This window comes from Pongo pygmaeus, chromosome 10, assembly GCF_028885625.2.
Source record: "Pongo pygmaeus isolate AG05252 chromosome 10, NHGRI_mPonPyg2-v2.0_pri, whole genome shotgun sequence".
NCBI lineage: Eukaryota > Metazoa > Chordata > Mammalia > Primates > Hominidae > Pongo > Pongo pygmaeus.
Genome location: NC_072383.2, coordinates 93,965,063 through 93,980,386, shown reverse-complemented (window position 1 = coordinate 93,980,386; position 15,324 = coordinate 93,965,063). Strand labels below are relative to the sequence as shown.

Below are 15,324 nucleotides of genomic sequence, written 5' to 3'. Positions count from 1 at the left end.
CAGTCCTCCCGCTTTGGACTCTCAAAGTGCTGGGATTACAGGCATGAGGCACTACACCCAGACTGGGATGGCTTTTTGTGTGTTTTTGCTTTTGTTTTTGTTTTTTTTGTTTAATTCAAGAAAATTCTCAAAATGTCTGGCCCTGGCACTACTGAGTCCTTAGACTATAAAATCAAAGGGTCATGGTCTGAGAGCTTTAACAAGTAGGTAGGGAAATTTTAAGGTAAACAAATGTGATTTCATCTAGAATAATCTTAAATCATTTTCCTTTGTTTTAATTACTACTCAAAAGTTTCCTTTGTCATGATAAGGTAGACTATAAAACCAGAACCTTCGAAGTAAAGGTTCTCTATACTGAGTGGACTTATTGGTGAACTGTTAATAGACATAAGGTTCTCTACTTTCCCATAACACACAGATTTAAACAAAATTTTTTTTATAACTGAGGCTATTAGGCTTTTAGGTCATTTCCTTCCCCCTGCACACCTGCCTCTGTTCTTCAGTTCAACTTTCATTGTAATAAGGCCATCTTTTGTTTTTATAGCATACTTTCCTAGAATGTTGTTTAAGTATTTCAGATGTAATTCTTCTTAAGGAATATCTATGAAGTTTATTTTTCAGTGTTTCAGAAATGCAAAGACTTTGTGTCAATTAGCAAATAAGAACTGTACTGCAATTTTACTTCTCCATCTTTCTCTGTCATTTCCTTTTTATGCAAAAGTTTTAAAATACACTGTTACAGAGTGCAACATATAGTTGCAGGAAACCTATATAATATAGGAAATCTATATAGAAGAAAAGAAAAATCATTCTCTAATCCTATAACCCCACAATCCATAGGTAAAATTATTTATATCTTGGTATATTCTCTAGTCTTTTATTCTCCTGCACATATAAACATATTTTTCCCATAATTGGTCATTTTGCATTTATCTGCTTTTCCCATTTAATATTGTAATGATTTTCCAGTAATTAAAAATATTTCATCATTCTTTTCAAAATATTTCAATGTTCATAATTTTTTTGTATTTTTTTTTGGTATATTTCTGCTATTTAACATCATACATTTTTTTTTGGTTGTTGTTGTTTTTTGAGACGGAGTCTTGCTCTGTTGCCCAGGCTGGAGTGCAGTGGTGTGATCTCGGCTCACTGCAAGCTCCACCTCCTGGGTTCATGCCATTCTCCTGCCTCAGCCTCCCAAGTAGCTGGGACTACAAGCACCCACCACCACACCCAGCTAATTTTTTGTATTTTTAGTAGAGACGGGGTTTCACAATGTTAGCCAGGATGGTCTCGATCTCCTGACCTTGTGATCCTCCAGCCTCGGCCTCCCAAAGTGCTGGATTACAGGCATGAGCCACTGCGCCCGGCCACATCATATGTTTATACTGTAACTTAACCATTCCCCTATTGTTGACTGTTTTTAATTTTTTCATTATTATAATGTCATCAATTAATTTTTCCTTATGACAGAGTCCTAGAAGTTGACTTTGTCAGAATAAGACTTCTGATACTTGGTGACAAAGTTCTTTCCAGAAAGTGTTTTTCTTTTATATCTATCTATCTATGTATATATATATATATATATATATATATATATATATATATTTCCAGTCGTATGAAAGTGGCTATGTGCTTGTTTTTTCCTTTATAAATGAATTTTGAAATTAATAAAAATGATTGTACCAGCTTTTTGCTTCTCTTTCTTTAATACACTCTTAGGGAACTGGTTCTCAGGAGATTTAAGACAGTTGGTTGCTGTAATGGCTTTTCCTTTCTATTTTTTATTTTTTTTATAGAAACAAGGTCTCCCTGTGTTGCCTAGGCTGGTCTCAAACTCCTGGGCTCAAGCAGTCCTCCCGCTTTGGCCTCTCAAAGTGCTGGGATTACAGGCATGAGGCACTACACCCAGACTGGGATGGCTTTTTGTGTGTTTTTGCTTTTGTTTTTGTTTTTTTTGTTTAATTCAAGAAAATTCTCAAAATGTCTGGCCCTGGCACTACTGAGTCCTTAGACCATAAACGCCAGGAGAGTTCTTTGTGTCAATTTGTGAAATCTAAAATCTGTATTAGAACTGGCTTCTTTATTTTCTTGCCTGTGCCAGGACTATAGCTTGTATGAAAGAGGTTCTTTATAATATTTCATATCATATGTGAATTGTTAGTTCATGGAGTCTGCCTTCAATTATGTGCAGTGTTTGTTGGCATTAAATCCTGCTGAATGTTTCACTGAAGTTACTATTCATTTCCTTCCCGGTTGCTACATTGCCTATGTAAGTTGTTAAAACAGCTCCATGTTTTTCGTGTTTTCTGTGTTTGGATGGGGATTTTAATGGGATGTTTGCTTTAAGTAGGAGTATGACATCATTATTTATGTCATATATCTTGTCTTTTGAAATTATCAGTTGTCAGGTCCTCAAAATCTGCATAATGAAAAGATAGTATTTTACTTGTAATATGGTTAAGATTGGATTGGGTTAAGAGGTTATAGGATTTGGGGTTAGGAAGAAAAATCAGCAAAAGATGAAGGCGAGGCCGGGCATGGTGGCTCACGCCTGTAATCCCAGCACTTTGGCAGGCCGAGGCGGGCGGAGCACCTAAAGTCAGGAGTTCAAGACCATCCTGGCCAACATGGCGAAAGTCCGTCTTTACTAAAAATAGAAAAATTAGCTGGGTGTGGTAGCTGGCGCCTGTAGTCCAGCTACTCAGGAGGCTGAGGCAGGAGAATCGCTTGAACCTAAGAGCCAGAGGTTGCAGTGAACCGAGATTGCGCCATTGCACCCTAGCACTGGAGACAGAGCGAGACTCCATCTCAAAAAAAAAAGATGAAAGGGAAACAGTGAGGAACCTCAAGCCTAATGACATAAATACATTAAACTCTTAATGCATGTGCATGTACATCATATGTATGTATCTATGTATACATATGCATAGTGTTTCCATTCAGTGTGTCCACAGTTTGGATTTTTACCTAAATTTAATGCCCTTAGAGCTTTTTGAATGCCCGGTAGTTAAAGCAACCAATTCAAGATGGCTCTGATAACAATCTTTTGGAAGGAAAAATCATAATGAAAGATTTCCTGACAAGAATATAAGGCAGATTATTCAGAATCCTAATGGTGCATTTTCATAAGAAAAGTTTATTTAGTGGCAGTGACCTCTAGTGAAAAGAGTTAATGTTTTGATGGAAAGATTATAATCTTAGGAACTCATATTCTCATTTGCAGGTTACATGTCTTGCATGTGACAACAAATCAAATACCATAGAACCTTTCTGGGACTTGTCATTGGAGTTTCCAGAAAGATATCAATGCAGTGGAAAAGATATTGCTTCCCAGCCATGTCTGGTTACTGAAATGTTGGCCAAATTTACAGAAACCGAAGCTTTAGAAGGAAAAATCTACGTATGTGACCAGTGTAACTGTGAGTAAAGATGGTGTGTTCTTGGTGCTTTCCTAGGAATGATAAAGAGAAATGCAGATGAGAGGAAGCTGAAAGAAATCTTTAGCAGTTATGAAAATGAACTTTTTTTCAGTTCGTCAAAAGAAACAGACATTTTCACTTTATAATTGGCATTTATGAACTATGCATTTGTTTGGCCATATTGATGGAATTTAAATTGTTTCTGATCTTGTAGACAATTTTGGAGAGAGAAGATTCATAGCAAGTTGAAATATGATATGTGGAGCAAGATAAAGTAGCAAAGAGGAATAATGAAAGGAAAGCATGCCATGTAGTGTGAATGAAACACTTGCTTTCTGAGCTTTTTTTGGCTATATATCAAAATGATATGTAGATAAATGTAGGTGTGTGTGTCTATATACATAAAATAGGAAATAATATATGCAGGACTGCTGCTGTGGAGATTGGCTTCATCAAAACAAAGATTTATTCAAAACCATGCACTGTCGCTTCTGTGTTAGTTATTCCCAGTGTCTATAGATAGAGGTGAGATACTGTCAAGGTTCTCACATTCCTAATGGAGGAAGCAGATAGACAGGATCCACTATGATAAGTGCTCTAATAGAGGAGACCACAGGAACCTGACACTGGGGGTGAAACAGCCACTTCAGTTAAAAGAGAAGCGTCTTTGGCCAGGCGCAGTGGCTCACGCCTGTAATCCTAGCACGTTGGGAGGCCGAGGTGGGCAGATCACCCGAGGTCAGGAGTTCAAGACCAGCCTGGCCAATGTGGTGAAACCTCGTCTCTACTAAAAATACAAAAGTTAGCTGGACATGGTGGCACACACTTGTAATCCCAGCTACTCGGGAGGCTGAGGCAGGAGAATTGCTTGAACCCAGGAGGCAGAGGTTGCAGTGAGCTGAGATTGTGCCACTGCACTCCAGCCTGAGCAAGAGTGAAACTCTGTCTCAAAAAAAAAAAAAACAACAACAAAACAAAAAAAGAAGCATCTTCCTCCAAGGAAACGGTGTATAAAACCACATCAAATCTGCTGTGTTGGCCAGGTGCAGTGGCTCACGCCTGTAATCCTAACACTTTGGGAGGCCGAGGCAGGTGGATCGCTTGAGGTCAGGAGTTCAAGACCAGCCTGGCCAACATGGCAAAACCCCGTCTCTACTAAAAATATAGAAATTAGCCAGGTGTGGTGAAACGCATCCGTAATCCCAGCTACTTGGGAGGCTGAGGCAGGAGAATCTCTTGAACCCAGGAGGTGGAGGTTGCAGTGAGCCAAGATCGTGCCACCGCACTCCAGCCTGGATGACAGAACAAGCCTCTGTCTCAAAAAACACACACAAAAAGATCTACTATGTCTTTATCTCCTCTGTCGATGTGTATATATAGTGGGAGTTAAGCTATGAGGATGCAAAGGCATAAGAATGATCGAGTGTGGGCCGGGCACGGTGGCTCACACCTGTAATCCCAGCACTTTGGGAGGTTGAGGCAGGCGGATCATCTGAGGTCAGGAGTTCGAGACCAGCCTGGCCAACATGGTGAAACCCCATTTCTACTAAAAATACAAAAATTAGCCGGGCGTGGTGGCGTGCGCCTGTAATCCCAGCTACTCAAGAGGCCGAGGCAGGAGAATCACCTGAACCTGGGAGGGGGAGGTTGCAGTGAGCCGAGATCGCGCCATTGCACTCCAGCCTGGGCGACATTGCGAGACTCTGTCTCAAAAAAAAAAAAAAGAATGATCCAGTGGACTTTACAGATTCAGGGGAGAGGGTGGGAGGGGTGAGGGATAAAACACTACACATTGGGTACAGTGTACCCTGCTCGGGTGATGGGTTTACCAAAATCTCAGAAATCACTACTACAGAACTTATTTATGTAACCAAACACCACCTGTATCCCAAAAACCTATTGAAATTTTAAAAAAGAATAAGATATACTTACATAGCATCTTAGTATTTATACTATATATATAGTATAAACATATAGTGTAGTATAGTATACTATATAGTAAACTATAGTATAGTTTATACTAGTTTATACTATACTATATATATTTTTTCAGGTATTCTCCCTAATTTCCCTATCTCACAAATAGATTCTAAGGCTTTAGATACTAAACTTTTAACGTCAACAAAAAATAGGATATTCCCACATTGAAGAAATGTTATATCAATTGATGGTTTCCTGGAATGACTTTAACACTTTTTTCTGAGTGCTGTCTAATGTGAACACATAAAGTAGCCTTAAATTTATAAGGTTTTTATAAAAAATAAATCTTTGTCAAAGTTGTTATGATGAAGTATTATTTTTTCTTGGACATAAATGTGGTGAGTCCCAGATGCTTTCATCACCAAATTTGGGGGTGATGTTATGAATGCAGAATATGGTTTTATAGGAAATTTCTATGTGTTTACTAAAGCTACCAAATACAGGCCTAAAAGAGCTGCTTTAACACAGCAATGCAAATGTTCACAATTATACGCCGAGGAGTTGACATCCCCTATCTGGCTACCCTTGGACCGGATATGCTAGGAGACAATCCAGAGGTAGGTCCAGGACATTCAGCAGCAGCCAGATACCTGGATCGCAGGGTTAGACACCTGGAAGAAAGGCCAGCAAAGGTGGCTTAGAGCTCAGCTTCATGGTGGACTGAGCCTGCTTACCACGTGAGAAGCAGTTGCTGCCATGGCTGGAGTTGGAGCTGGTGTACAAGTTGAAGGATAGCTCCTGGACATCAGGAGCAAACTGTAGCCGATGGCCCAGCTGCAGGACAGTCCATAGGTGGACCTCTAGGGAAGCAGAAGGGACAAAAAGAAGAATCCTCAGTTCCAGCTGTCTAAGATCTAGTTCTAAAAGAGCAAAAGCAAAACGCTTGAGTGAGGGAGGCTTCAGAGCTGGTAAAGTCCTGCTTTCCTAGGCCATTGGCCAGGGCTGGGGTGGTCCCCAGGAAAAGTGGAGGGATGTTCTGGGCAATCAGGACCTTCCTCTGGGTTTCTGACTAGCCTTAGTAAATGAACTGACCACACACTTTTTTTTTCTTTTTTCTTTTTTAAGTCTTTTGACCACAAACTTTTAAATTAAGAGTTTGGGAAATGTATATTAAAATGTTTAGGGAATGTTGTAACTTTTCCTATTAATTGGTATAGCCAGTTCCATTTAAAAATATTATTATGGCTGGGTGCAGTGGCTCATGCCTGTAATCCCACCACTTTGGGAGGACAAGGCAGGTGGATCACAAGGTCAGGAGTTCAAGACCAGCCTGGACAACATAGTGAAACCCTGTATCTACTGAAAATACAAAAATTAGCCAGGCGTGGTGGCGTGTACCTATAGTCCCAGTTACTTGGGAGGCTGAGGCAGGAGAATTGCTTGAACCCAGGAGGCAGAGGTTGTGGTGAGTCGAGATCGCGCCACTGCACTCCAGCCTGGGCAACAGGGTGAGACTCTGTAAATAAATAAATAAATAAATAAATATATTATAGCAGTATACTTTGTTCTATTACATTATATGCAAGATTATTATTAAATCATGTACTTGATTACAGATCTGTCTAACTTGACTAGCTCATAAGTTTTTTGTTTAATTGTGGATCATGAGTTTCTCGAGGGCAAAGCCCATGTCTATCTCTAGCACAGTACAATGCCTGGAACACAGTACATACTTTTCATTTCTGACTTAATTAAAAAGAAGATTCACTCCGCTTTTCCCTGCATCTTTAAATTAAATTTGATTTTTATTCTTTCTTTGATGTTACAGCAAAGCGTAGAAGGTTTTCCTCCAAACCAGTTGTACTCACAGAAGCCCAGAAACAACTTATGATATGCCACCTACCTCAGGTTCTCAGACTGCACCTCAAACGATTCAGGTCTGTAGTAGGACCAGTTGCAAAGTGATCATTCCTTGTGCTTATAATGCTTCAAAACTTAAAGAATGCATGTTATAATTTTTTCCCCTTACTTTAATCACCATTCTGACAAATGAATTAACTTTTAATGCCATATACTTGGCTAATAAATGACTTACATTTGCTTATGTATTTATTTATTTAGAGATCGAGTCTCACTCTGTCACCTAGGCTGGCGATAGGGTTTTACCATGTTGCCCAGGCTGGTCTCAAACTCCTGGGCTCAAGCGATCCACCCACGTGGGCCTCCCAAAGTGCTGGCCGGGCAAGGTGGCTCAGGCCTGTAATCCCAGCACTTGGGGAGGCCGAGGCAGGTGGATCACCTGAGGTTAGGAGTTCGAGACCAGCCTGGCGAACATGGTGAAACCCCATCTCTACTAAAAATACAAAAATGTAGCCGGGCATGGTGGCTCATGCCTGTAATCCTAGCTGCTCAGGAGGCTGAGTCAGGAGAATCGCTTGAACCTGGGAGGTAGAGGTTGCAGTGAGCCAATATCGTGCCGTTGCACTCCAGCCTGGGCGACAGAGTCAGACTCCATCTCAAACATACATATGTACATACAATACATACATAAACAAAAATAAAAATACAAAAATTAGCCAAGCGTGGTGATGCATGCCTGTAATTCCAGCTACTTGGGAGGCTGAGGCAGGAGAATCACTTGAACCCTGGAGGCAGAGGTTGCAGTGAGCCAACATCATACCATTGCACTGTAGCCTGAGCGACAGAGCAAGACTCTGTTTCAAGAAAAAAAAGAAGAAAAATGTTGAGATGACAGGTGTGAACCACCGTGCCCGGCAGAATATTTCTAACACCTTTGATGTCCCCTGTGTGTGCCTGTCAATCTTGTTCCTTTCCCCTCTTCAGAAGCAAACCATTATGAATTTGGGATATAGTATTACCTTATTGTTCTTTATCAGTTTATTGTATCTCTCTCTTTTTTTTTTTTTTTTTTTTTTTTTTTTGGTAGAGACAGGGTTTTGCCATGTTGCCCAGGCTAATCTGGAAACTCCTGAGCTCAGGCAATCTGCTCGCCTCAGCTTTCCAATGTGCTAGGATTACAGGCATGAGCCACCGCACCTGGCTGAGAGATACTGGAAAAACCGAAATCAGTTTCTCCTACCATACTCTTACAACAGAGAATACGAATGTGACCTCTGTTTACCAAAATGTGTAGGAGATTTCTCCCCACCAAGCAAGTCATCAGTTCTGCAGTGGATGCGAGCTGGGTGTCCTCTAATTTAATTTAGTTCTGACACTGTCTACCTGGAGGTAGCATCAGATCCCACAGATGGAGAGCTCAGTCCCACAAGACTGACCCCCACTTCAGACACCAGTCATAACTCCAGGTTTGTGGAAATTCTGACCAACCTGTTGGCTGTAAACTTAATGGGATTCCCACAAGCCGCTCCCCTGGTTTGATTAATTTGCTAGAGGGCCCCCACAGAACTCAGGGAAACCTTTGTGTTTACCCGTTTATTACAAAGGAGAGTTTCAAGGATCCATATGAACAGCCAGATGGAAGTCATGTGTAGGGCATGGCTTGTGGGAAGGGGCGTATAGGTTCCACACCCTCCCTGGGGGTCCTGCCTTCTGGGGGCTTCAGCATGGTTAGCTATCTGGAAGCTCCGGAAGCCCATCCTTTTGGGTTTTTATGGAGGCTTCAGTACATAGGCATGACTGATTACATCTTTCAGCCCCATTCCCTTTGGGGGTTGGGGGCAGTGTTTGGAAGGAAGCTGAAAGTCCCAATCCTCTAGTCATTCCCGGGTCTTTCCTGTGACTTGCCCACATCCTGAAGCTATCTAGGGATTGCCAGCCACTAGTTGTCTCATTAGTATACAAAAGACACACTTGTTTTTTTTTTTTTTTTTTTTTGAGCCAGAGTTTCGCTTTTGTCGCCCAGGCTGGAGTGCAATGGCGCAATCTCGGCTCACTGCAACCTCTGCCTCCCGGGTTCAAGCGATTCTCCTGCCTCAGCCTCCCCAGTAACTGGTATTACAGGTATGCGCCATCACGCCCAGCTAATTTTTGTATTTTTAGTAGAGACAGGGTTTCACCATTGTTGGCCAGGCTGGTCTTGAACTCCTGACCTCAGGTGATCCACCCGCCTTGGCCTCCCAAAGTGCTGGGATTGCAGGCGTGAGCCACCACGCCCAGCCAAGACACTCATCACTCCAGAGATTCCAAGAATTTTAGGAGATGTGTCTTAGGAACCTGGAAGGAAAACCAAATATATATTTCACAACCCCACAGAGAGATTGCAATATGACTTATGGTCGAGCAGATAACATAATTTGCATGGTTCATCTTTAGTTCTGTGCCATTTTACACTGGACTAAGCATTTTCACTTTTTTTTTCCATCATAAAACTATGTTCTTGTCTCTCCTTTCTCTACCTGCTGTTATTGGTCTGAAGCTCATGTTTTAGTACTTTACTACTATATTTTTATCTATGTCTGCCTTGTCTCTCTACCATACTACCCCAAACTGGATTATAATCTCTTGAACTACCATGTTACATTATTTTCCCCTCGTAGCACCAACTCATTATGCATATTGATAAACACATTGCTTGCCATGCTGAGATCCAGTAATGGGAAGTATGACCAGCAGACTGAGAAAATGACAGGATAAGGGCATTCTTTCAGTCTGTCACCAATGGGCGGTTGTGCTGACTTATACACACAGCAAGGGGACACAGTTCCTGTTGTTTTAGTCTGAAAATCTCTGAAGTGTTCTGAGGAAATAGAGGTGCCCTGTTTTGTTTTCCTCCATACCTGGCCAAGAAAGATCCAGATTGTAGCTCCCATCTGGGATAACCCTCTTCATATCCTGGCAACACAATAAGGAATTAAAAACCCTTTGGTGGGGCTGGGCACAGTGGCTTATACCTGTAATCCCAGCGCTTTGGAAGGCCAAGGCAGGAGGATCACTTGTGGTCAGGAGTTCAAGACCAGCCTGCCCAACATGGTAAAGTCCTGTCTCTATTACTAAAAATACAAAAATTAGCCAGGCATGATGGCACACAGCTGCAGTCCCAGCAGGAAAATGGCTTGAACCTGAGAGGCAGAGGTTGCAGTAAGCCAAGATCGTGCCATTGCACTCCAGCCTAGGTAACAGAGCAAGACTCCATCTCAAAAACAACAAAAAACAAAAAAAACCCAACCCTTTCATGGCCTTGACTTTTACCTGTTAGGGGGTAAATACCCCCATAAGGCAATACTTTCCCAAAAGTTAAATTTTTTTTCCCTACATTATCATCTAATACAAGAAGGCAAAATACGCCAAAATTTCTCCATTTATAGCCAGCTTCGGCATTGAAATAATTTTATATTACATATGATACTTTGTATTCCATGCTGCCTGGGGTCATCTGTTACAAGTGTCTAGACCTAGTACATGGTTATTTTCCCTTAATCGTGTTGATAATTTTACACTGGTTTGTTCACAGGTGGTCAGGACATAATAACCGAGAGAAGATTGGTGTTCATGTTGGCTTTGAGGAAATCTTAAACATGGAGCCCTATTGCTGCAGGGAGACCCTGAAATCCCTCAGACCAGAATGCTTTATCTATGACTTGTCCGCGGTGGTGATGCACCATGGGAAAGGATTTGGCTCAGGGCACTACACTGCCTACTGCTATAATTCTGAAGGAGGTATAGATAAGAAAAAGTGTTTTATCTTGGGTTGGACTTGGAGGCTGGAGTTCAGGCTTTAACCGATTTCTAAATTGACTACTAAATCATAAACAAAGCTACTCGACCACTTATTTTCTTAGGGAGAATGCCTCTGCAGGTACTAAAAAATGAGAATTAATGCATGAAATATTTTCTGTAGGTTTTGCAGTACTTTTGACTAAAGGCTGGAGGGATATAATAATGAGGATAGTCTTGTTGCTAACTAAAAGTCAGAGTGTTAACTTTTCTTAAAGATACACTTCAAAAAGCAGATCTTATGTTTACTGGTTTACTTCAGTTAATTTCATTAAAGGAATAGGGTACCTAATGAACTGGGGGATCACAGATATTTGGAACAAACACTGCGTTCAAGTTTAACATACAAAACTCACTTATTTTCTGCCTTCTAGGATAGTCTAGTTCTAGCAAAAGTGATTGGATTGAGATTTTATTTTTCACTCCCCCACCCCACCTTTTTTTTTTTGTGAGATGGAGTCTCGCTCTGTCGCCCAGGCTGGAGTGCAGTGGCATGATCTCGGCTCATTGCAACCTCCGCCTGCCGGGTTTAAGCAATTCTCCTGCCTCAGCCTCCCAAGTAGCTGGGACTACAGGCACGTGCCACCACGCCCGGATAATTTTTTGTATTTTCAGTAGAGATGGGGTTTCACCATGTTAGCCAGGATGGTCTCGATCTCCTGACCTCATGATGCGCCTGCCTTGGCCTCCCAAAGTGCTGGGATTACAGGCATGAGCCACCACACCCAGCCTTACTTCCCCTTTTGATACTTACTGTTAAACAAAGAATGAACCTCCAACTCCCCACCCCCACCCAACACACCCCAAACAGAAAAAGAGAGGTGAGGACAAGAAGCCCGATAATCCACCAAGGTAACTCAACACTGAACTACCAAAAACTACCAAGTTAGTTGTATACTATTGGCTTTTTTTTTTTTTTTTAAGACAGAGTCTCACTCTTTCCCCTGGGCTAGAATGCAGCAGCATGATCTCAGCTCACTGCAACCTCCGCCTCCCAAGTAGCTGGGATTGCAGGTGTGCACCACCACGCCTGGCTAATTTTTGTATTTTTAGTAGAGATGGGGTTTTACCATGTTGGCCAGGCTGGTCTTGAACTCCTGGCCTTGAGTGATCTGTCAGCCTTGGTCTCCCAAAGTGCTGGGATTACAGGCATGAGCCACCATGCCCGACCCAATTTGCTTTTTAATACAGATTGAGTATACCTTGTCTGAAATGCTCAGGACCATAAGTGTTTTGAATTTTGGATTTTTTTGCATAGACATTATGAGGTATTGTAGGGATGGCACCCAGGTTTAGACATGAAATTCATTTGCTTCATATACACCTTGTACACATAGCCTAAAGATAATTTTATACAACACTTTAAATAATGAAAGTTTCATTAACAGAGTGCATATAACAACGTTTGTGTACATTGAGCAATCAGCAAACAAAGGTGTCACTATCTCAGCCACGCATATGGACAGTCTGGTGGTTTGGCATCACCATAATTCCTGGCTGATTTATATGCTAATGATAAGCAGTCATTAGCATACTTATGTGCATGTAATGTACATAAGTGCATTATACTTATGTGCACATAAGTTTCACAGTAAAAAACATTAATACAGTGGAAAAAAATGTGTTCAGGGTTACTTATGACATCATGTTGGCACAAAAAGTTTTGGTTTGGATTTTTTTTTTTTGAGACAGTCCCTCTATCACCCAGGCTGGAGGGCAAGCTGCGCGATCCTTGCTCACTGCAACCTCCACCTCCCAGGTTCAAGCCATTCTCTTGCTTCAGCCTCCTGAGTAGCTGGGACTTCAAGCATCCACCACCACGCCCAGCGAATTTTTGTATTTTTAGTGGAAACGGGGTTTCACCATGTTGGCCAGCTGGTCTCTAACTCCTGGGCTCAGGTGATCTGCATGCCTTGGCCTTCCAAAGTGCTAGGATTACAGGCATGAGCCACCATGCCTGGCCAGATTTTGGAATTAGGGATGATCATCCTGTATGATTAGTGGCAAAAGCATTAACTGGTAGATTTACACAAGGAATAAATAGTGTCAGCTACTCTAATCAGTCACATGCTGTGAAAAACTTAAGCTACTTTTAGAATAAAGGTAGATAATTCCAGGGTAACACTGCCCAATCTATATTTCTCATTAAAGAAAAATGAATTGGCTAGAAAATTATTTTCCCTTCAGAAAAAGCTTCTCACTCAATACCTTTCATACTAGAATTTTCTAAAGTCCCTTCATAAATGTATTTCTGTGCTTCACTCTAGGGTTCTGGGTACACTGCAATGATTCCAAACTGAGCATGTGCACTATGGATGAAGTATGCAAGGCTCAAGCGTATATCCTGTTTTATACCCAACGAGTTACTGAGAATGGACATTCTAAACTTTTGCCTCCAGAGCTCCTGTTGGGGAGCCAACATCCCAATGAAGACACTGATACCTCGTCTAATGAAATCCTTAGCTGATCCAAAGACAATGGGGTTTTCTTCCTGTGATTTATATATATACTTTTTAAAAGACTGATGTACCATTTTAAACTTCATTTTTTCTTGTGAATCAGTGTATACTACATTTATACATTTTATATCTAACCACAATTTTTTTTTTTTTTTTTTACAAAGTATAAATGTGTATATCAACTGAAGGTAACTACTTTTTTCAAATATTTGGAGTTTTAAACTTTTGGTGTTTACCTCAGACTGATGTTACCTCTTTTATATTTTTATGTCTTAATTGGCTCGGATGATGAACTTGTGCAATCTTCTACCAACAAAGTTCAAGTGGCATCATTTTATATACATGTATCTTTTTCAGGTATTTTCTATATAAATTCTTAATAGATGGAAAATTAGACTCTACTTTGGTCACTAATAGTCTTTCATTTGTATATTGAAGTTACCTTGCCCCTTGGAGTTATTGAAGTGACATGTCAAGGTATCACCTAAATATTCTTCAGTCACACTCACTGGTGTTTCTGAGGCTTTGTGTGTTAACAGGCCTTGTAATTGACATTATTTTGGTTAATGTAACCCCAAAATTGTTTTAGTAATTGCTCTTTATTTGGCATAGTCAAACTATAAATGAAAATGGCAGCTTTACAAATCGTATATTTAAGTGAACTCTGGAACTATGGACATGAAAAAATGATGGCTGGGATTTATGATTTTTGTCTGGCAGCGAACAGGTTTGTCCAGAAGTCTAATAATTAAGCAGTCATAAAAAGTCTGAATTTAGCAAACCAGTGTATGATGTTATTCAAATAGTTTACCTTGGGTATGAGTTCATTTTATAATGTCTGATGACATTAGATCTCTTAAAACTTTATGTATTTTTTTTTAGTTCAAAGGAATAGAGTCTTGAAGAGAAAAAATTATAGGGCAGAAAAGATAAGTGTTCAAAATTGGCAACTGGACTATTATGTCTAGCATCTCATTCTCCTAAATAACTAAAGCTTGATTTACTCTTGCTAGGATTATGTGACTACTAGGTAGGAGCCTCTTAAAACACTGGCCCTGAGCATTAAAAAAAACTAAAAGCTATCTAAACTTACAAAAAAAAAATACAGTGCGAGTCACTCTTTTTGTTCTTCTCTGATAATCTCACTGGATTTCTTTAAAGTCCTGTTGCTGCTAACTTTATATATCTTATTCGGAGAGGGTAGAATCAACTAATCTCTGTAGACCAGATATGTATCTAAAAGCTCTGTTAACCACAGGAAGATCGTGTATCCTTTTTTTATAAGTGGGTTTATTTGCAGGTTGAAGTCTTAGTGAAAGATAATATCCTGTAGAATGCTGTTCACCACTAGTGATCATCTGTTAAGTACAAACTTGAAAGAGATCTCTACCAGTAAATTTTTCTTAAATTTCACAAAACAAGTCATCTGGGTTAGCTGATAGTGAAGTGCAATGAGACTTTTATCACTGAACAGACAAATCATTTGTGCCAAAAATACATCTGGAATATTAAATGGCTATGTTTAAAATTTTTCATAATACCTATGCAAGTTGTTACCTCAACTGTTACACACTTAATACCTCATTAAAAATTTACATGGTCAAGATACGAGTCTACTCTTTTCTAATTACAAGGACTATTTTTAACATGTTATACATTTTAGCACATCATTTTAATGGAATTGTAAAAACTCCTGAACTATTTGTAATGGTATCGTTGCTTGTACTTATTTCAATATAAAAACATACAAGAGGCCGGGCACCATGGCTCATGCCTGTAATCCCAGCACTTTGGGAGGCCGAGGTGGGCAGATCACAAGGTCAGGAGAT

General features: G+C 40.4%; 1 protein-coding gene across 18 annotated transcripts in view; it reads left to right on the top strand.

Annotated features, from left to right (window-relative positions):
* Nucleotides 1-15,101, top strand: part of USP44 (ubiquitin specific peptidase 44) — a 34,744-nt gene extending 19,643 nt beyond the window's left edge. For 13 of the 18 annotated variants that reach the window (XM_054441943.2, XM_063646594.1, XM_054441942.2 and 10 more), the window contains 4 exons: nucleotides 3,227-3,422; nucleotides 7,171-7,279; nucleotides 10,774-10,979; nucleotides 13,304-15,101. In XM_054441943.2, the coding sequence (XP_054297918.1) occupies nucleotides 3,227-3,422; nucleotides 7,171-7,279; nucleotides 10,774-10,979; nucleotides 13,304-13,503 (711 nt within the window). In that variant the 3' untranslated portion in view covers nucleotides 13,504-15,101. The remainder of the gene's footprint in view (nucleotides 1-3,226; nucleotides 3,423-7,170; nucleotides 7,280-10,773; nucleotides 10,980-13,303) is intronic. The other 5 variants (XM_054441947.2, XM_063646595.1, XM_063646596.1 and 2 more) reach the window with 2 other exon arrangements.
* Nucleotides 15,102-15,324: the final 223 nt, after the last annotated feature.